This window comes from Vulpes lagopus, chromosome 4, assembly GCF_018345385.1.
Source record: "Vulpes lagopus strain Blue_001 chromosome 4, ASM1834538v1, whole genome shotgun sequence".
Lineage (NCBI taxonomy): Eukaryota > Metazoa > Chordata > Mammalia > Carnivora > Canidae > Vulpes > Vulpes lagopus.
In genome coordinates this window covers 72,850,663-72,869,499 of record NC_054827.1, presented here as the reverse complement: position 1 = coordinate 72,869,499, position 18,837 = coordinate 72,850,663, and the positions used below count along the sequence as shown (strand labels likewise).

The 18,837-nt window shown below is 43.9% G+C and overlaps 1 protein-coding gene across 6 annotated transcripts in view; it reads left to right on the top strand.

Moving 5' to 3' along the window:
• Nucleotides 1-10,137: 10,137 nt before the first annotated feature.
• The window catches only part of CAST (calpastatin), a 110,108-nt gene continuing 101,408 nt past the window's right edge, over nt 10,138-18,837 (top strand). For 5 of the 6 annotated variants that reach the window (XM_041751478.1, XM_041751477.1, XM_041751480.1 and 2 more), the window contains exon 1: nt 10,138-10,356. In XM_041751478.1, coding sequence (XP_041607412.1) covers nt 10,282-10,356 — 75 coding nt within the window. In that variant the 5' untranslated portion in view covers nt 10,138-10,281. Of the gene's footprint in view, nt 10,357-11,298; nt 11,557-18,837 lie in introns of those variants that run through there. The other variant, XM_041751474.1, reaches the window with a different exon arrangement.

Below are 18,837 nucleotides of genomic sequence, written 5' to 3'. Positions count from 1 at the left end.
GTTAACAGAGTTGTGGATTTTCCTTCCTAGCTCTGTATATGGCCTTAGGCAGCAACAAACCACCCAATATCCCCTCTACCTATCGTCACAAACATACCCTCAGTGGAAAAGCCAAACCACTCACAGGAGCAGAAATAACCCATGGTTCAGAATTATTCCAAAAAATGGTGGGAGAGGGGACAGTATGTTTATTACAACTTTTCTTGTGCTGGTTCACAACACAGAGAGTGTGGGCATCAGTTAAGCTTTCCCTTTTCCTCCTATAGTTCTGGAAAGTGATCTTTAGAAGCACAATTTATTTCAAGAAAGCAAAATTAAAAATTTCAGAAACTCTAAGTGCTAAAGTTTAATCTGTAAATTATATGTGCACTTAATATATAATATGTATTGGTCATCTGGAACTGCAATTGAACAAAAAAATGCTGTGTATATTTTTAAAAAACTGAGTAGAATAATAAAAAAAAATAGAAGTGAAAGATAACCCTCCTCCCCACTTCACATCCCTAATCTCCCATGTTCCTCAGCAAAGGCAACCACTGTTTATAACCTTTTATATATCATTCCAGAAATAGCCAGCACAAGGAATATATCTGTGGTTACATAGAAAGTTCATAAAACATATCTTTTTTATTTTTACATAACACTAGAATGCTTTATACGGATTCTTCACGCTGCCTTTCTCAATTACTAATACATCTTACAAGACGGTCCACATTGGCTCACAGAAACCTCTCTTTGAAATGATTGCATTTTTTCCTATTTTATGGTTATTTCATACACTTAACCCTTCCCTACTGGTGACCACTTAGCTGGCTTCCAGTTTCTCACCATTATGAATGATGCTGCAATGAACAGTTTTTTTGTGTGTCTTTGTACATGTATATATACAAGTACATTTGTTAGAGACATTCCTAAAAATGGAATCGCTAGTGCAAAGGTATGTCCAATGACATCTTTGACTGATGTTTGCCCAATTGCCAACCAAAAGTTGTTGGATCAGTTTATATTCCCATCAGTGACGTGGGATGAGAGCTGTTTCTTCTCTATACTATTGCCAGTGCCATGTATTGTTCATCAGTTTTGTTTCTCTCAACCTAATAGGATAAAAAAGGGATCTGATCGTGGTTTTAATATGCATCTGTTATTTTGAATCACATTGGAGCATCTTTCCACATGTTAATAAGCCATTTATATTTCTTTATCTGTGAATTCTCTATTTGTATCCTCTGTGATGTTCCTACTGGATTTTTGGTTCAATTATTGGTTTAAGCTCATGTTTATATTGTTTTTATTTATACATTTTTTTTCTATGAAGAACTTTTAAATTTTAATATAATCTTTTCTTAACCTTTTCCTTATTATTTTTTAAAAAGACTTTACTTATTTATTCATGAGAGACACAGAGAGAAAGGCAGAGACACAGGCAGAGGGAGAAGCAGGCTCGTGCAGGGAGCCTGACGTGGGACTCGATCCCAAGACTCCAGGATCATACCCTGGGCAGAAGGCAGGTGCTAAACTGCTGAGCCACCCAGGGATTCCCCCTTTTCCTTATTATTTTAATCTTTTATTAATCTTTTCCATTAGGGCTTCTAAGTTTTGTGTCATTTTAGAGAGAGCTTTCTACTCTAAGATTATAAAAAATTATACTCCCATATTGTCCTTTGGCACAAAGTTAGGGATGTTCTCACAGTGTTTTCTACTCTGACATCATTAAAAAGGTAACTATTTATATAGAATTATACAAACTCACATTTCACCCCTTAGAAAGCAGCAGTCACACTACCTTATACATTTAATTTAGAATATCTACCTTTCCAAAGTACTTGAATCTAAAAAATTTAAAGTTTAGTATTAGATAAAGAAAAAGAGAATCCCTGACAGTTGTAAAAGTCTTGAAAATCTTACAAATGGATATTACATTTAAAACAAATAAAATAGGAATAATTTTTACATTCAAGAATAATTTGAGTGTGGAGTAGACTTAATGACTTGCTTCCAAAGAACAAAGTATGGAAAGGGAGAGATTGCAACTTTTCAGTGGAGAAACGTGCAAACCCCACTTTACCCCAGTGATGGAGGTTCACATCACCCCTGGTAAATCATGTGAACATCAGGAGTCCTCTGTACAATGTGATAAGGTCGCTTATCACTGTAATATTCTTCCCCTAAACCCATAGTCTTAGCCTCATCATAAGATAAACATCAGATTTTTTTTTCAAATTTAAGAACTTTGTACACAACATCTGACCAATATTCCACAACTGCCAAGGTTGTGAAAGACAAGGAAAATCTGTCACAGACCCCAGAAGAGACTAAGGAGACATGACTATGGTGTGATATCCTAAACTGGAATCTCAAGCAGAAAAAGGACACTAATGAAATAAGGTGAAATTCACGTGAAGTCTGCAGTTTACTTAATAGCCATACCTATGTTGGTTTCATAGTTTTGACAAACGTATCGCTGTATTTAAGATGGTGACAATAAGGGAAATAGAAACTGGGAACTCTACTTTGAACCGAGAATCTTTGCAACTTTCTTGTATATCTAAAATTATTCCAAAACACAATTTTATTAGAAAATCAATTTCATATTTAATAAAAATTTTCTGAGAACAAATACCCCTAAAATATCAGAAATAAGTTATTTGTAATAACCATTTTTAAAGGGCTAAGGGTAATTTTCCTGCAGTTCATTCCTGCTTGTGAAGAGGCTGACCAACATGAAATGTGAATCTGCCAAGTAACAAAATGACTGCTGCTATGCGTATCTCTTTAAAATCTCTTGGAGAAAAAACAACAACAACAACAACAAAAAAACAAAACAAAAAATGAAAAAAGAATAAAATCTCTTGGAGAGTTTGCAAATGTAAATGAGTAAAGAGAAGAGTAAGTGACCATCCTTATAGAAGGATCTTAAAGTGTTCTTTTGAAGTTACAGATAGTCCTCATGTTAAGGACGAGGTTTATATGAGAGCTTTTTATATGATAGCTTAGTTGAAATATAATTTATATACTATACAATTTACCTGTTTTAAGTATAAATTTCAGTGGTTTTAGTATATTAATAGACATGTCAATCAGCAGTCAATTTTATCACCTCAAAAAGAAACTCAAGACCTCTAGCTACCCCCCTGTCGTAATCAACACCCCCACCAACCCTAACCAACTACTAATCTATTTTCTGTTTCTACAGATTTGCTTATTCTGACATTTCATGTGAATGAGTAGTATATAACCATTTGTGACTGGCTAGTATTATTTTTACATTCTCCAAGTACACTCTGAAGAACAGATAGCTAAAGTATTTTAGATTTACTTTTATCACTTCAGATATTAAATCACTCACTTAAAAATATAATTTCAATCCCCCACCCCAAGGCATCAATATGCAAACATTCCACTCTAAATTCCATGACATATTTGGTTTTGTATATAGCAAAGCATAAATACAGAGAAATGGCTAGAAGTACTAAACCACCTGATTCAAATGCTAACAGTGTCATTTAGCAGCCATGTAACCCAGGGTAGATTATTCAGCCTCTCTGGGCCTTAGTTTCCTCTCCTATAACAAGGGAAAAAAGAATATTTCCTACTTTATAAGGGTGTAATGAACAAATATATGCAAAGTATTTTTAAAAGGTTTTATTTATTTCTGTGAGAGAGAGAGCACAGAGTGAGAGTCAGAGCAGACTCCCCATTAAGCAGAGAGCCCCATGAGGTGTTCAATCCCAGGACCCTGAGATCATGACCTGAGCTGAAGGTAGATGCTTAACCCACTGAGCCACCCAGGTGCCCCTATGCAAAATCTTTAAAAACCTACAAGTTTCTAATACATAGTAAGTTCTATGGCTTTACCTATTTCCGTCATTATCAACTATGAGAGCATTCAATAGCATTAGTACCATGGAGTGTTTAGACAGTTCTCCTGACTTTCTGATCTTATATGATCCGAAACCATTTCAATTACAAGTGTCCTTCTAAATTGTCCAGTCTATTTCTTTCATCTTTTCAAGAGGGAAGTTTAGCCTGGAAAAAAAAAAAAACCCAATAACATATTCTTATGCATTCCATAAATATTTATTGAGGACATATTATGTGCCAGGCATAGTCTCAAGTTCTGTGAATAAGACTGAAATGACCCTTTCCACCACAGTGTCTAGTAATGGGTACAGATAAACAGTATAACAGGGATCAAAGAATGTATGCACAATGATTAGTATGCACAATGATTGCACCTCCATTGTACCCTCTAGGAGGAATTAAATCATTGCAGAAGGAAACAAGGAAAAGAAATAAGACAAGATAACATCTTCTGATTGTTTTTTGGGGGGAGTTTATAGAAGAAATTTTGAAACATGGGGGAGACAATGGAAGTAAGATAAAAAGAGAAAGGAAAAAAAAAAAGAGAGAAAGGATGTTTAAGATATTTTGCTGAGTGTTCAGGTTGTGCACCCACTCAGGCATTTTTCAACTGCAGTAAGAGGATTGCAGTAAAGATTGAAATGCTTTTAGTTACTTTTGGGATGCCAGAGCCTTGTTTCTTTAAATATAAACTGCGTTTAGGATCAGGACGTGAGAATCCTGGACTTTATATGGGTGGTACGCAGTTAGGATGCAATGCTGCGGGAAGTTAGCACTTTGGGAAAGGAAAGGGATGAGTATTCCAGGGAGTAGGAGATGAGCAAAAGCAGAATTGGGAAGAGTGGAGAGTATCCCAGGATCTGAAAGCAGGGGGGCATGACTGGGGCACAGCTGCCTGAAGGCATAAAGCTGCAGTTGGGACTGCCTAGGACAAATCCTGCAGGTCCTGGGAGGGCATATTAAGGAATCTAAACTTCATCCTGTTGGCGCTAAGGAACCCTCAAGGACTGTAAACAAGGAAGAGAGATGATTCACACAGCACTAGTTAGTTGTTGGTCTCAAGAGTGTATGAGTCAGAACTGAGCTCTTTGCATGGACTTTTAGTCCCAAGGATGGAAAGGCATAAGCCTAAGGGAAATGAGTAAGGGAAGCAAAACACGTCTAGCTTATAGGAAGGCTTCCTAGCAAACAGGGGTCTCTTCTACCTACTTCCTTGTCTGCAGCCAGACCTAGGAGCAATCTTTCCTTTTCACTTTAAAAACACTAGGCAGGACAGCCCAGTGGCTCAGAGGTTTAGCGCTGGCTTCAGCCCAGGGCCTGATCCTGGAGACCCGGGATCAAGTCCCACGTCGGGCTCCCTGCATGGAGCCTGCTTCTCCCTCTGCCTGTGTCTCTGCCCACCACCCCCACCCTGATCTCTCATGAATAAATAAATAAAATCTTTAAATAATTAAAATAAAAACACTAGGCAAAACTAGAAAATCAAAACATTTATTTTCCCTTCGTTTCTAATCATTCTTTGCAATCAAATTTTAAAATATATCTAGATTGCCGGTGGTAACAGCACAGCTACTGCAAAAAACAAATTGTTCTTCAGTGACCCCTCTTGAAGGCAGAAGTCATTGTAGAAGGGGGAGAAATTTAATTAAATGGGTAATATTTTCAGACCTACTGCTTAATCTTACAGCACCTTGACAGCATACTTTAGTAATATGAATTCCCCCCCCCCCTTACTTCTATTTTGCAATGTTTTCTGGTGTTATATCGCACTGAGCAACGTAATGGATGTAATAAGCTATCTGAATCCCCTTCAGGAACAAAAAAGTCCTTATTCCAGCTCCTGGGAGGGCCACCAGCACCCAACCCTCCTCTCTCAGCTCCTCTGTGGGATGCCACAGTTTCAGGGAGCCACCTTTCTCCCCCGAAGCCATGCTCCCTTCACCCTCAGCCATACCCAAGGACTAATGATGCAAGCTCATCAGGGCTCAGCCCTTTCTCACCAGCCCCCAACCACTCCAAAGGGCACCCCGCCATGGTCATTCCCTGCAGGGTTATGGGAGGCTTCTGCTGGGTCAACTTCTCCCTTAGCCCATCCTCCCTCCCTTCCCTCAGGTGTTGATCCCATGAGTACTTCCTAATAAATCCCTGAAAAAGGATAAATGATCTCAGTCCTCTTTGGTCCACACAGACAAGAAACAAGAAGTCCCATTATGCTGAAAAACAAGGCCTGGCGGTATTTTGCAGGTGTTTTATTATCTGCAGGCACATAAAGAATGAGAAGGAAAACCTGTGAGCCTCATTACAGGTATATGTGTGACTCAAGTTCTTGTTTGGTAACAGTGAAAAATAAAAAATACTTCATCTGCTGTTTATTCTTTTCTCTCTTTATCCTCTGTCACTCCATCTCCATTCTCTTTCCCTCCTGCCACCCCATCAGCCACCCAGACACAAGCCCAGTGTGATCTGAAAAGCAAGGTGTCCTAGTCCATTCTGGCTGCTGTAACAAAATACTACAGGCTGGGGAGCTTATGCAGCAGAAGTGTTTTTCTAGCACTTCTGGAGGCTGCAAGTCTGTGATCAGGGTGCCAGTAGAGTCCAGTGAGGGCTCTCTTCCCAGCTGCAGACTTCTCCTTGTATCCTCACACGCAGAAGGGGCAAGGGAGCTCTCCTGGGGCATCTTTTGTAAAGGCATTACTCTCCACGAGAGCTCTGCCCTCATGATTTAATCATCTAAAGGCCCCGGCTCCTATGCTACCACATTGGGCATTAGGATTCTAATATGGGAATGTGGGAGGGGGGGGCACAAAAATATTCAAGAACAGAGCACATGACAAAGCTCCTGTGGTCTAAACATATTCTCCAACTACTGACTAGCACACCTTCATCTTGTTTATGCACAGACTTTACCACTTAAGCCATTCTCCTGGATAATTCAACAGTCAGAAGCATGATGCTCCTACTCAGATACACATCATAAGGGAAAGGAGGCTTGGAGAGCCTTGGAATATTTTGCCTACATCTTTGCCTATTTGCAAAGATGATTCTTCTTCTTCTTCTTTTTCTGGTTTACTCTGGACAATGTCACTTTGGAGTAGAGCAAACCTGGTGGAGAGTCTCAAGATGGCTGATAGGACAGGTACATTTCAGTGGGATTGGTAGGCACTTGGACATCAGCTAAAAGGTCCAGGTTTTCTTGAGTTAACTTCCATTCCAGAAGTAAGTGGCAGTGTAGAAAAAATACCATACAAAGGAAGGGGACTATTCAAACCATGAGTACCTCAGGTTTGAATCCTCCTGAATCCTACCCCCCTGGCTGGGTTACCACAACCTCTCAGCTGTCAGATCTAATGGACACTCTTCATCCATTGTCCGACCCAACCTTTGAGTGAAATGTCATATTGCGGATCAGCCCTTCCTTTCAGAAGCCCCTCCTCCCTCGGCCTCTGGTACCTACTTCCTTCCTAGCTTCCTCCTGCCCCCACTGTAGCTCCTTCTCAGGTTCCACTGGCTTTTTCTCCAGTCTCCATCCTGTCTTTCTTTTCTCAGTTTACATGTTTCCTGATGAGAAGTGATGAGCTCCTGAACAGCTCCTGCAACAGTGGGGATGAAGAGAAGATACAAGGTGGAGGTCATGTGGAGGAGGTTACAACTCAGTCAAGTCAAACATGGCAGGAGGAAGGAGCCCTTGAGCTCCCCGTCTCCCCAGCCAGCCCATCATGGTCAGAGTGAGAGGTCCCTCAGGATCCTGTAGTGCTCTTGGAATATCTCTGCCAGCCCTTACCCTTCCTCCATGGTCATGTGGTGGTGAATTTGTCTGTCTTTCCTCCTAGACTTTCAGGTCCCTGGTACCTCCACAGAGCCTGACACAATGCAATCATCCTGTTACTGAGTAAATGAAGGAATGTGCAAATAAAAATAAAACAAAGGTGCCATATATATTTAAAATGACCTTCTCTAAGGTGTTCAACTGCTGGTCATGGTATCAAAGTTCGAATTCCTCACTGACTACAAGAGAAAGTGAAAACACTGCCCTCTTTCTTCTTCAACTTATTTGTAATTCTTCTTTACTCATCATCATCAATGCATAGTTTAGCCCATAATTGATCTGCTTATGGAGTTCCAACACTTAAGCAAAGCCTGAAGGCTAATGTCATTATCTCTTATAGATTTTGATATCAATTATATCACCTGGCATGGCAGCTGCTTGGTAAATAGTAAGTTGGCAAATGGATTGATTACTTCTAAACTTGCACCAGCAGCTCCAACCAGATGGGTAGGCTTTTTTAATATTTCCTGAACTGCCCCCACCCTTTCTACCCCTGTCCACATCCCACCAGCCAGCCTGCCCACTCAAGCTTCTTTTACCTTCCTAAAAGCACTAAGCCCCACAGAACCCCAAACTCCCAAAACACATTTGTACTTACTCATACCTGCCTCATTGTCACCCAAATGATGTGTTACAAATGCCACATGACTCCAGCTAACCTCTAAGTCCTTGGAGTGCAGGAAATATGCATTTTTATCTGTATATCAATTTCTTTCACAATGCTTTACATGATGAAAGACTTTCAAAGAATATAACACTAACTGGTTTAAGTTCAATTTTAAATACCCCTTAGAAAACACCTCAAATTTTAATCAACAAACCATTCTTCTTCCAGACTCAGAATAATGTGTCAGGGATCTAAAGCCTGAACCTAGGTCCTCTAGGATCTTTAGTATGGATGTGTTTCTGGTTCCTAGGCCTAGAGATGGGGCTGCCTATCACCTGGGCCCTGTAGTTTGTGGGCTTATTTAAATTACTGTAGGTGTTTGGTTGCATTCTTAAGTCTTTTTTTTCAGGCTTATGACATATTTCCTCCAATTATGAGTGTAATTCATGCCACCAACCAATTTTTCTTGAATGGACAATGATAGATCCCTTATCCAAGTCCTTTCATTTTTATGGATAAATTCTCACACTGTAGCCTGTGTGCTGGAAATGCTAGTTACATAGATAATAAGCAAAACTTTTAAAAAGGAAATCCATTTTCATCACTCCTCACTGCTCCCCCCATCAGGAATGCTGCTAGTCTGTAAATGAAGACAAAAATCCCTAAATACAGCATGACTACTCTTTTCCTACAACCTGGCTTCTCTCTCAGCAAATGTCTAAAACATAACACTGCAGAGAGTGGTCACCCTCGGGTCCAAAGTGTCCATGCCACCCCAGGGAAACGGGTTCTTTTTTCTGTCGGGTCTGATCACAAACCACAGAATGGAAGGGTGACAGTCTCAGCAGATGAGCATTTTCTAGACAAGCTTGTTATATACTTCACTTCCAGGCCTAAACCAGGAAGTGCTGTTTAAGATGAGTCAAAGACTAAAAACACTTTGGCCTCGGAAACAAAACAGGCCAGGCTCCAGAAACGCTACAGGGGTTTTAATTTGGGACTATTCTTTGGTTTGAATTGGAACCTACGGCTTCCTACCCCCATAAAACGTTTTAAAACTTTCAACATTGCGCCCTCCCGCCCCCCCCCCCAAAAAAAACCCTCCAAGTGAGATGCCAGAAAATACACACAGGAGAGCGTACACACCTACACAAACAGACACATCCAGACAAACAAATGCACAGACCCATTTGTTTTTTGTGATCCGCTTCCTTATCTAGACGGTCCAGGCTTGGGCCAGATTTGAGTTGGTAAATCCTTCTCCAAACTAAACCCGGGCAGATTGCAGGAAAGGTGTTTAATTCTGGAGATAGGGACGCCTGGGTGGCTCAGCGGTTGAGCGTCTGCCTTCGGCCCAGGGCGTGATCCTGGAGTCGTGGGATCGAGCCCCACGTCGGGCTCCCTGCGTGGAGCCTGCGTCTCCCTCTGCCTGTGTCTCTGCCTCTCTCTCTCTCTCTCTCTCTGTGTTTCTCATAAATAAGTAAAATCTTTAAAACGAAAATTCTGGAGACCTGTTTAAGGAGAAGGGTCGAGGCGCAGCCGGGCCACGCCCGGGTCCCGCTCTCCCGTTGCACAACTGAAAGCTGAGTCCGGGCAAGTCGAAGGAGGAACCCTGAGACCTGCAGCCCCTCCTCCCTGCGACCTCGGGGAGCCCCGAGTCCCGGGAGGCGGGGAGGACCTCGGGGAGAAGACCACGGGGCCGAGGGCGTTCGGCTTCAGCCCCGGAGCCCCGGAGCGCTGGAGCTGGGGCCGCAGCCAGCAGCCGGCAGGAAGGGGAGGACCCGGCCGGGCAAGGGGGAGCCCCCGCGCGGGCTCGGGGCTGGGTCGGAAAAGCTGCCTCACGGGCGCGCCCGCCGGCCCTCCGCCCCTCCGCCCCTCCGCCCCCTCCCTCCCTCGCTCGCCCGCTCGCTCGCAGAGCAGCCCCGCCCGGGCCTCCCTTCGAGGCCCCGCTGCGCCCTCCCGGAGGCAGCGATCCCGCGGCCTCGCCATGTCTCAGCCGGGCCAGAAGCCCGCTGCCTCCCCGAGGCCCCGGCGCGCTGCCGCCGCCCGCGGCACCCAGGAGGTGAGTGGCGCTCCTCCGCGAGCCGCAGGGCCGGGCGGGGGGAGGGGATCCGAGCCCCGGAGCCCTGGGCCGCCTCCTCGGGGCGTGACCCGCCCTGCCGCCAGGCCCGGGCGCCCTCCGGGGCCGGGAAGGGCGCGGGGCTCAGGCTCGCCGCCGGGCAGGTGGGCAAGTGGCCGGAGGTGACCAGGTGTCCCTCGGGCCCGGCCAGGTGCGCCGGGCGAGGCGCGAGCCCCACAGGGGCGGCCGGGCCGCGTCGGGAAAAGTTGGGTGGTGAGAGGTGGGCGAAAGGAAGAGAGGGCTGGGGGGGGCGGGGGTTCCTTCGAGGCCCCCAGAGCGGGGGGGTTTAACTGGAGCGCGGAATCCCCTCTTCCGCTTAGAGCCCGGGCTGCAGGGCGGGGCTGCCCGAGGAATAACACCCCTACCCTAGCCAGCCTCCCGCCGCTCCGGGCGGGGCTGGGCCTGAGGGGCGGGGCCTGAGGGGCGGGGCCTGAGGGGCGGGGCCTGCTGGGGGCGGGGCATCCCCGAGAACTAGCGCAGCTACCCTAGCCAGCCTCCCGCGGCTCCGGGCGGGGCGGGGCCTGAGGGGGCGGGGCCTGAGGGGGCGGGGCCTGTCGGGGTGAGGCCTCCCCGAGAACTAACACCCCTACCCTAACCAGCCTCCAGCCGCACCGGGCGGGGCGGGGCCTGCGGGGCGGGGCCTGGGGGGCGGGGCATCCCCGAGAACTAACACCCCTACCCTAACCAGCCTCCAGCCGCACCGGGCGGGGCGGGGCCTGCTGGGGGCGGGGCCTGAGGGGGCGGGGCATCCCCGAGAACTAACACAGCTACCCTAGCCAGCCTCCAGCCGCACCGGGCGGGGCGGGGCCTGAGGGGGCGGGGCCTGAGGGGGCGGGGCCTGAGGGGCGGGGCCTGTCGGGGTGAGGCTTCCCCGAGAACTAACACCCCTACCCTAACCAGCCTCCAGCCGCACCGGGCGGGGCGGGGCCTGCGGGGGCGGGGCTGCTTCGGGTGCGCCCAGGTGCCCTGCCTCCTGCTGGCTGCGGGCGTCCGGAGCGCAGAGCCCGCCAGCTCCCAGGCAGGCGAAGTGGGAGCCCCGCGCCCGCCGCCGCGCACCCCGCGTCCTCGCCGAGCCCTCCGCCACGCGCGGCTCCGAGCCCACCGACTGTGGCCATGGCATTCGCAAGCTGGTGGTACAAGACGGTAAACGCGAGCGGTCGTGCCTGGGCAGGAACGGGAAGGGGATGATTGCTCTGCCTTTCCGGGAGTGCGGATGGATGAGTGCTGTCCGGACTGGGGCTGAGCAGGGGTGGGGACCACATGCGACCTCTTCTCGGGACTTCAGGTTGGGCTCCGGGAGAGGCCGAGACTCACCCTACTGTGGTATGCACGAGCGCGCCCGGGCGTGCGAGTCCGTGTGAGCAGAGAGATGCAGGAGGCCCTGCTGGGCTCTCGAGTTGAATGGGGCAGGAATAGTTCCGGGAGGAATTCCGCCCCTGGATGCGGATTCCCGAATGAACTCAGCTCGCAAGAGCCTAGACCTAGCGTTTTTAACTTGTGAGCAAAGCTCGAAACTTTTAGAGAAATGTTCTTGGACATGCATTTTCCAACACAGAGGAGGAGAGGCAGCCAGAATGGGGGGGGGGGGCAAGGAGAAAACCCAAAACTCCAAGGAGCAGTAGCAACCGAGATCAAGAGCTTTGTTGAGAATGAGACGGTGAGAGTTAGAGCGATTCTGTACTTTTTTTTTCCACACACACACAAATACACGAATGATGTGTTGGTAGGTGAGAATCAAAATATTTCTATCCCATTGATTGATGTGTGAATTTGAAAAACTTAGTTTTTTTTTTTTTTTTTTTTTTTTTTTTTATGATAGTCACAGAGAGAGACAGAGGCAGAGACACAGGCGGAGGAAGAAGCAGGCTCCATGCACTGGGAGCCTGATGTGGGATTCGATCCCGGGTCTCCAGGATCGCGCCCTGGGCCAAAGGCAGGCGCCAAACCGATGCGCCACCCAGGGATCCCGAGAAACTTAGTTTTAAGTACACTTCTTTCTCAGCATGTTGTATTGGGGAAAGCAAGGTTATTCTAATTAGACACGCTTTAGAGAGAAACCTTGTATGGAAATCAGTAAACTGTCACTGATAAGCCAGTGGCCATTCACTGAACACCTACTATGTGCCAAGTCTGGTCCTAGCCTCTAAGTACACAGTGGAGAATAAGATAATAGTTCTTTTTCTCAAAGGGCAATGAGTCAACATTTCTGAACCTGTTTCCAAATCTGTAAAATGAAGGTCATAATAGGCACCACATAAGGGTTGTGAGGACCGATTAGATTCATGGGTCCAAGTACCCACCGTACCCATAGACTTTTAATGATTGGGAATTACAGTTTCCCTAAAGATATTTCTTTGTAATTGTTTCCCATTACGTTTTCCGGGCTTTTAAAACATAGCATCTTATTTATGTGCTGAAAGCAAAAGTTTGCTTTGAGTCATTATTGTCCCAAGGTTCTTATCAAAGTGCACCACAGGAATTATCTGCAAATATGGATGGCAGTGTTTCAGAGGTGACATCAGACTTCTCTTTCCAAATTCATGATTCCCTAAAGGAAATTCTCTCAAGGAAATGCTGGAATATTTGAAGTAATTTAAAACAGTGCTTTTAACTTTGTTATGTTTAGGCATCATCTGTCATTTTGCTAAGATCTCTCTTATACTCCAATTTGGGAACTACCATAAAATTTTTTTGCCTCTCAGGATCAGCAAATTGTCTGTGATCAGCTTTGATTCTTCCCAAACCAATGTCATCCGAAAGAAATGTGGTGTGTCACATATGTAATTTAATATTTCCTAGTAGCCACATTAACAAAAGCAAATACAGGTGAAATTCATGCTAATAATATATTTTACTTAACCCACTATATCCCAAACATTACTTCAACATATAATCAAGGTACAAACTGTTGAGGTACCTTAGATCTTTTTTATATTAATTCTTCAAACTCCAGTGTTCATTTTATACTTAAATTGATTCATACTTGGCTACATTTCAAGTCAAAAGGCATGAGTGGCTAAGAGCTGTAGTATTGGAAGATATAGCTCTAGACATGGCTCCTAACCATTTTTGTCTGTTGGCTATGAGGGAGTGATTACAGACTGTTTTGAGAATTAAATGAAAGCTATAGACCATTTTCCCTTAGCAAAATACACAAAAGCTCACCCATAAATCCTCTAAAGGTCCAAAGAGCCAATTTATAACACATATATTTCACATATATACAATATAAATTGTAATATACAATAAGACAATATATAATTTAATTATATAATATATACTCTGTAATATAATGTAATTATATAGTGTTATATACTGTATAATATAATATGATGGTATATACTACTATAGAATAATTATATATAAATGTATGATTTATATATAATATATATTTTTATCATATATATCATATATTTATCATGCACATATGTATACATAATGGTTCTGATACACCCTATAATTTAAATATCTTTACTAGGACCCTTTAAATACTGAAAAAGATTGTGAATGACCTCACTTTAAAAATCTAGGCAGAAAAAGATAAAATAATTAAAAGGTGTATCTATGATGTTTGTTTAAGGGAGTGCTACCTATAAAGCCAGTCAGTGAAACACAGTACAGTGTATATTTCCACACTGAATACTATCAATATTATCAATCTTATCTTCCAAAGAATTATGTGGTTGTAGGGAGAAAAAAACAGCTTTAAAAAGCTAGATCTGAAGAACATCCAGTGAGCATCATAATGATGAAGCATGAAGGAGAATAAATTCAGTTGACATCAGTAATCACATTCCTGAGTCATAAGTTGACTCGATTAGGCCCTGTTAATTAAAGGTGTTTCTTAGCCTAATTAGACCCATGGGCCCAGTGGCAGCATGATCAAGGAGCCCAGTCATTTGGGAGGCCCCATCATTGTGGCCATCCTGGGAAGAGTGTCACAAGCCTTCCATGGCAGGACAGACTACTTGGCTGCAGTGACTTTTAGGAGTAAGGAATGCAAATTATAGAATCTGCAAAAAGCACATAGACTTTGAGTATTTGGGAGAATGGAGGTCGGACACAACTTTCCTCTTTTGGATGACAGTTTCTAAACTAGTTTGCTTCCCATTGCAGATAAGATTTTTAAATCAGGAGTAACATCTGATGATATTGTTCTTTCATCAGTTTTGGCAATTCCCAGAGAGTAAATTATATTCTCCAAGCGCTTTTTAAAAAATGGCACCGCTTGTTGGGGGTGGAAACCTGGGTGACAATTTGAGATTCTAAGGTAGGCATTTAGTTCTAAGTAGGTTGTCTGATGTAATACAAGAGTTCTCTTAGGAGCCCATCTTTATTCTTTTCCTTGACATTTCTTGTTTTGTCTATTTGTTTTATTTCTGTGGTGTAAAATATACACAACATAAAATTTATCGTCTTAACCATTTGTAAGTGTAAAGTTGAGTGAAATTAAGTACATTAATTTTTTTAAGTTTTATTTGTTTAAGTAATCTTAAGTACACCCAGCATGGTATTCAAACCCATGACCCCAGGATGGAGGGTAGGACCCTCCACCAACTGGGCCAGCCAGGCGCCATGTGTGAATTCATATTCTTGTGCAACCATCACCACCATCTATCCCCAGAACTCTTTTTATCTTGGAAAACTAAACTCTAAAGCCATTAAAAATAAATCCCCATTCAATTTACATATATTCACTTGAATACACTGTATTCAAGTATCTGTGTTCCTTTTTTTTCTTGACGTGTTCTATTGTAAAAAAAAAAAAAAGTGTGTCAGGTATCTTTCAGTTAAGAAAAATGTGAAATAACTCCATCCAATGAACACTATTTATGTAAATTGCCTTCTCAGATGGAGGAGACATTTATCCCAGGGAGAAAAGGAGTTTATAGAGTTTCCTTTAAAAAGTATGGAATTTGGGATCCCTGGGTGGCGCAGCGGTTTGGCGCCTGCCTTTGGCCCAGGGCGCGATCCTGGAGACCCGGGATCGAATCCCACGTCAGGCTCCCGGTGCATGGAGCCTGCTTCTCCCTCTGCCTGTGTCTCTGCCTCTCTCTCTCTCTCTGTGACTATCATAAATAAATTAAAAAAAAAAAATTTAAAAAGTATGGAATTTAAAAAAAAATTAAAAAAAAGTATGGAATTAAAAAAAAAGTATGGAATTCATTTTGACTGTTGAGAACTCATAGAACATAAAATGATTTGGTAAAGGGCAAAGGGCAAATGTGTTCATAGGTCATTATTGTTCACCTACTATGTGTCAGCTTCTGGAAAGAGTTCCATGGACCTAGCAATTGTGTGGGTATTCATACTTGATCTTTTCTTGCATTTCTCATAGATAAAAATCACAAGCATCCTAATGACTACTACAAAAGCAGCAAAGTAACTATGGAAATTCTCATGGCATCTTCTTTGAATTCAAAAAGACTTACCGCAGGTAGATCCCAGAAGCTGAACTTGGCAGTGAGACAATCAATGCTACTTCTGAAAACTGAACGAAAGAGCATGTGCCCTTAACAGTATCATTATGACTTATCCATGAGAATGTTAAACTGTTAGGAAAAGCGTATATTGGAGTTTAGGTGAAACATCGAGGTTTCAGAATTATGGCCATGCATTTAATCCTTAATATGTGTCTTTTATATGAGAATCCCAAAGACCATTAACCTATAATTTTAGAGTTTATAGTAAATGTTTTTAGAGGAACAGAGAGATATCGTGTATTAACAGGGCAGATCTTTTATTTGCTTATATATCTTGAGTAATTATTCTCTATATAATACTTAGCACATGCTAGCTACTCATCAATTTTTTAATTAAAATAAGTCAACTCTATTCTTCTCTATGAGTTTGGAGTTTTTAATATGAAAACCAAGTGAATGGCTAGGATATTGCCTTTGGGTAACTCTGGGGAGATACATATGCTTGAGATAAGAGGCTTCTAACTTTTTCAAGACTTCTTATCACAGAAGAGAGGATAATATAATGAATTCCTATACCCATCATCATTAATCATTATCAACATTGTAATGTTGTGCCACTCTTCCTTTATTTAGTTCCCAGTCCCATGGACCCCACCCAACACACATACATACACGCCCACATACACATACATACACCTCTCCCTTCCAAAGTATTTTATTTAATGTATTGTTTTTCAATACGAGAGAGAGAGCGCCCGTGCACACATGGTGTGAGAGCTATCGTGAATGTGAATGGGAGTGAATGTGAATGGGATGGTGAGAAGATGGGCTGTGGGGGTAAAGGGGCTGAAGGAAAGGGAGAGGGAGAATCTTTTTTTTTTTTTTTAATTTTTATTTATTTATGATAGTCACACAGAGAGAGAGAGAGGCAGAGACACAGGCAGAGGGAGAAGCAGGCTCCATGCACCGGGAGCCTGACGTGGGATTCCATCCCGGGTCTCCAGGATCGCGCCCTGGGCCAAAGGCAGGCGCCAAACCGCTGCGCCACCCAGGGATCCCCCCCCCCCCCAGAGTATTTTAAAACATGGGAAACTGCACATTTAAGTGTCATGCCTGTGACCAACTTGGTGCAGATTGCTTGGAAAAAGAATTCTCTATTCCCTATGTACTTTGTTTCCCTAGATGAAATATGGAAATGTGAGACTAATATAATATACAACCATAATAGATAAAGTACCGAACACAGATTTATCAGATGAACCTGGTTGCTTTGTACTTACAAAAAATAAGAAGCTACATTCTCTGCTCTAACATTTATAGCCTTAGAAAATGAAACCTTTAAACCTTAGCTTATGTCTCTTATTCATTTTACTGTTTCATAATTCAGTACAATCCTGTTGATGCCAGAGGAAAACCAGGGAGTGGAATAACTTTTATTGTATTCTTAAAATGAGCTAGGCAGTGGGGCAGGCTCTTCATTAACATTAGCTCCTTTCAGAAATATGTCAGCCCTTGGGCTAAGTACTGTCAGTTTCAATTTACAAGTAGAAAACAGAAAGGTTAAACTGTGTGCCCAAGGTCACATAGCCTTTCACATCCAGGCTTTTTCTGTCCCATCAGAGTTTGTCAGAGAAAGGAATGCGGGGAATTGGTAACCCAGGTAACGGAAGAGGCTGGGAAGTCAACTGGGGAGGGTGAGGCATCCCAGAGATAAGAAATTTCAGGAAGCTGCTCTCATTACTACGCAGGAGGGAGCTGGATCACCCTGGGGAAACTGAAATTACAGTTAGCCCATCCTGCAGGAGACAATACTACAGTCTCCTAGAGGCAGAAAGGAGGGGGAAAGACCACCCACTCACCACCTCCAGTCTCCTGTCCCTGCCTCCCAAGCCTGAGGTCATCCATCCCAAACATCCCAGGTCCACTGGTCCATGCAGCAAGGAGGAGCTGGGCCAGGGATTGGGAGGAGTCGGGGGTGGCATGTGAGGAATTCACCTGAAGGCAGGGAGGCTCCCCAGGGAGATGGTTTTATAGCAAAACCAGCTTTACGTCTTGGTCTTGGTCCATCAGTTGTTGGCTGAACATCGCTGTTTTAGCAAGCAGAATACATACAAGAATAGATTTTAAGGTATTTTGCTGGAAATACCAATTTACGTGTCATCTTTTAATTTTTCAAGCCTTTTTTTTTTTTTTTTGGCTTCTTTCTCTGAACAGAGCAAAAGTACTTCTCAGGCAATGCTTAGAGGTTTATAGAAATAACACTCATTCAGTCAAGAATTATTTGTCACACCCCTACCACAGGACCAGAAACATCAGAATATAGTTTACCATCTGGTGGTAAAGACAAAATATACACTTAGGAAGGAATCAGGAGAAAGAGAGTATAAAATAAAGTGCTAATTTGTTTGTATAAGACACTAAGTAAATCGAGGCTAATGAGCAGATATGAAGATAAAACAGGCCATAAATAGGGCAAGGCTCAGAACTAGTCAGGAAATGCTGGTGTGAGCACAGGGCACTGTGCTTGAGCAATCAGAGGTTACCCAGAGTCGCCCCAGCCGGGTTGGCCAGGGGAATCTCCTGGTGGGTGCTACTCAGTGAGGTGATTGGAGGAGCAGAGCCCTCTGCTTCCTGTCAGGGTGCACACATATCTCCTCCCAAAACCACTTGTCTCCAGTCCTAGCAGCATATCGGAATCTGCTGGGAAATCTTAGGAAAATGCGTCTGTGCTCAGGCCCCAACTCCAGACAAGCTAATATCCTACACTCTGGCATGAGTGTTTCCAAGTCTCCTAGGTCTCACCCACGTTTGAAGGATGAGACCCCCACACGCACCCCCCACTAAACGAGGGCTTTCTGATCCTTTGACAGGACCGAAAGGAGCTTTTCGTACCATACGCAATGTCAAGGCAGTGTGAGAGCTGAGCTCTGTGCACAGGAAAGTCCAGAGGGCACCAGGATAAGCTCTTATTGCTTCATAATTTTGCCACAGCTATTGCTGG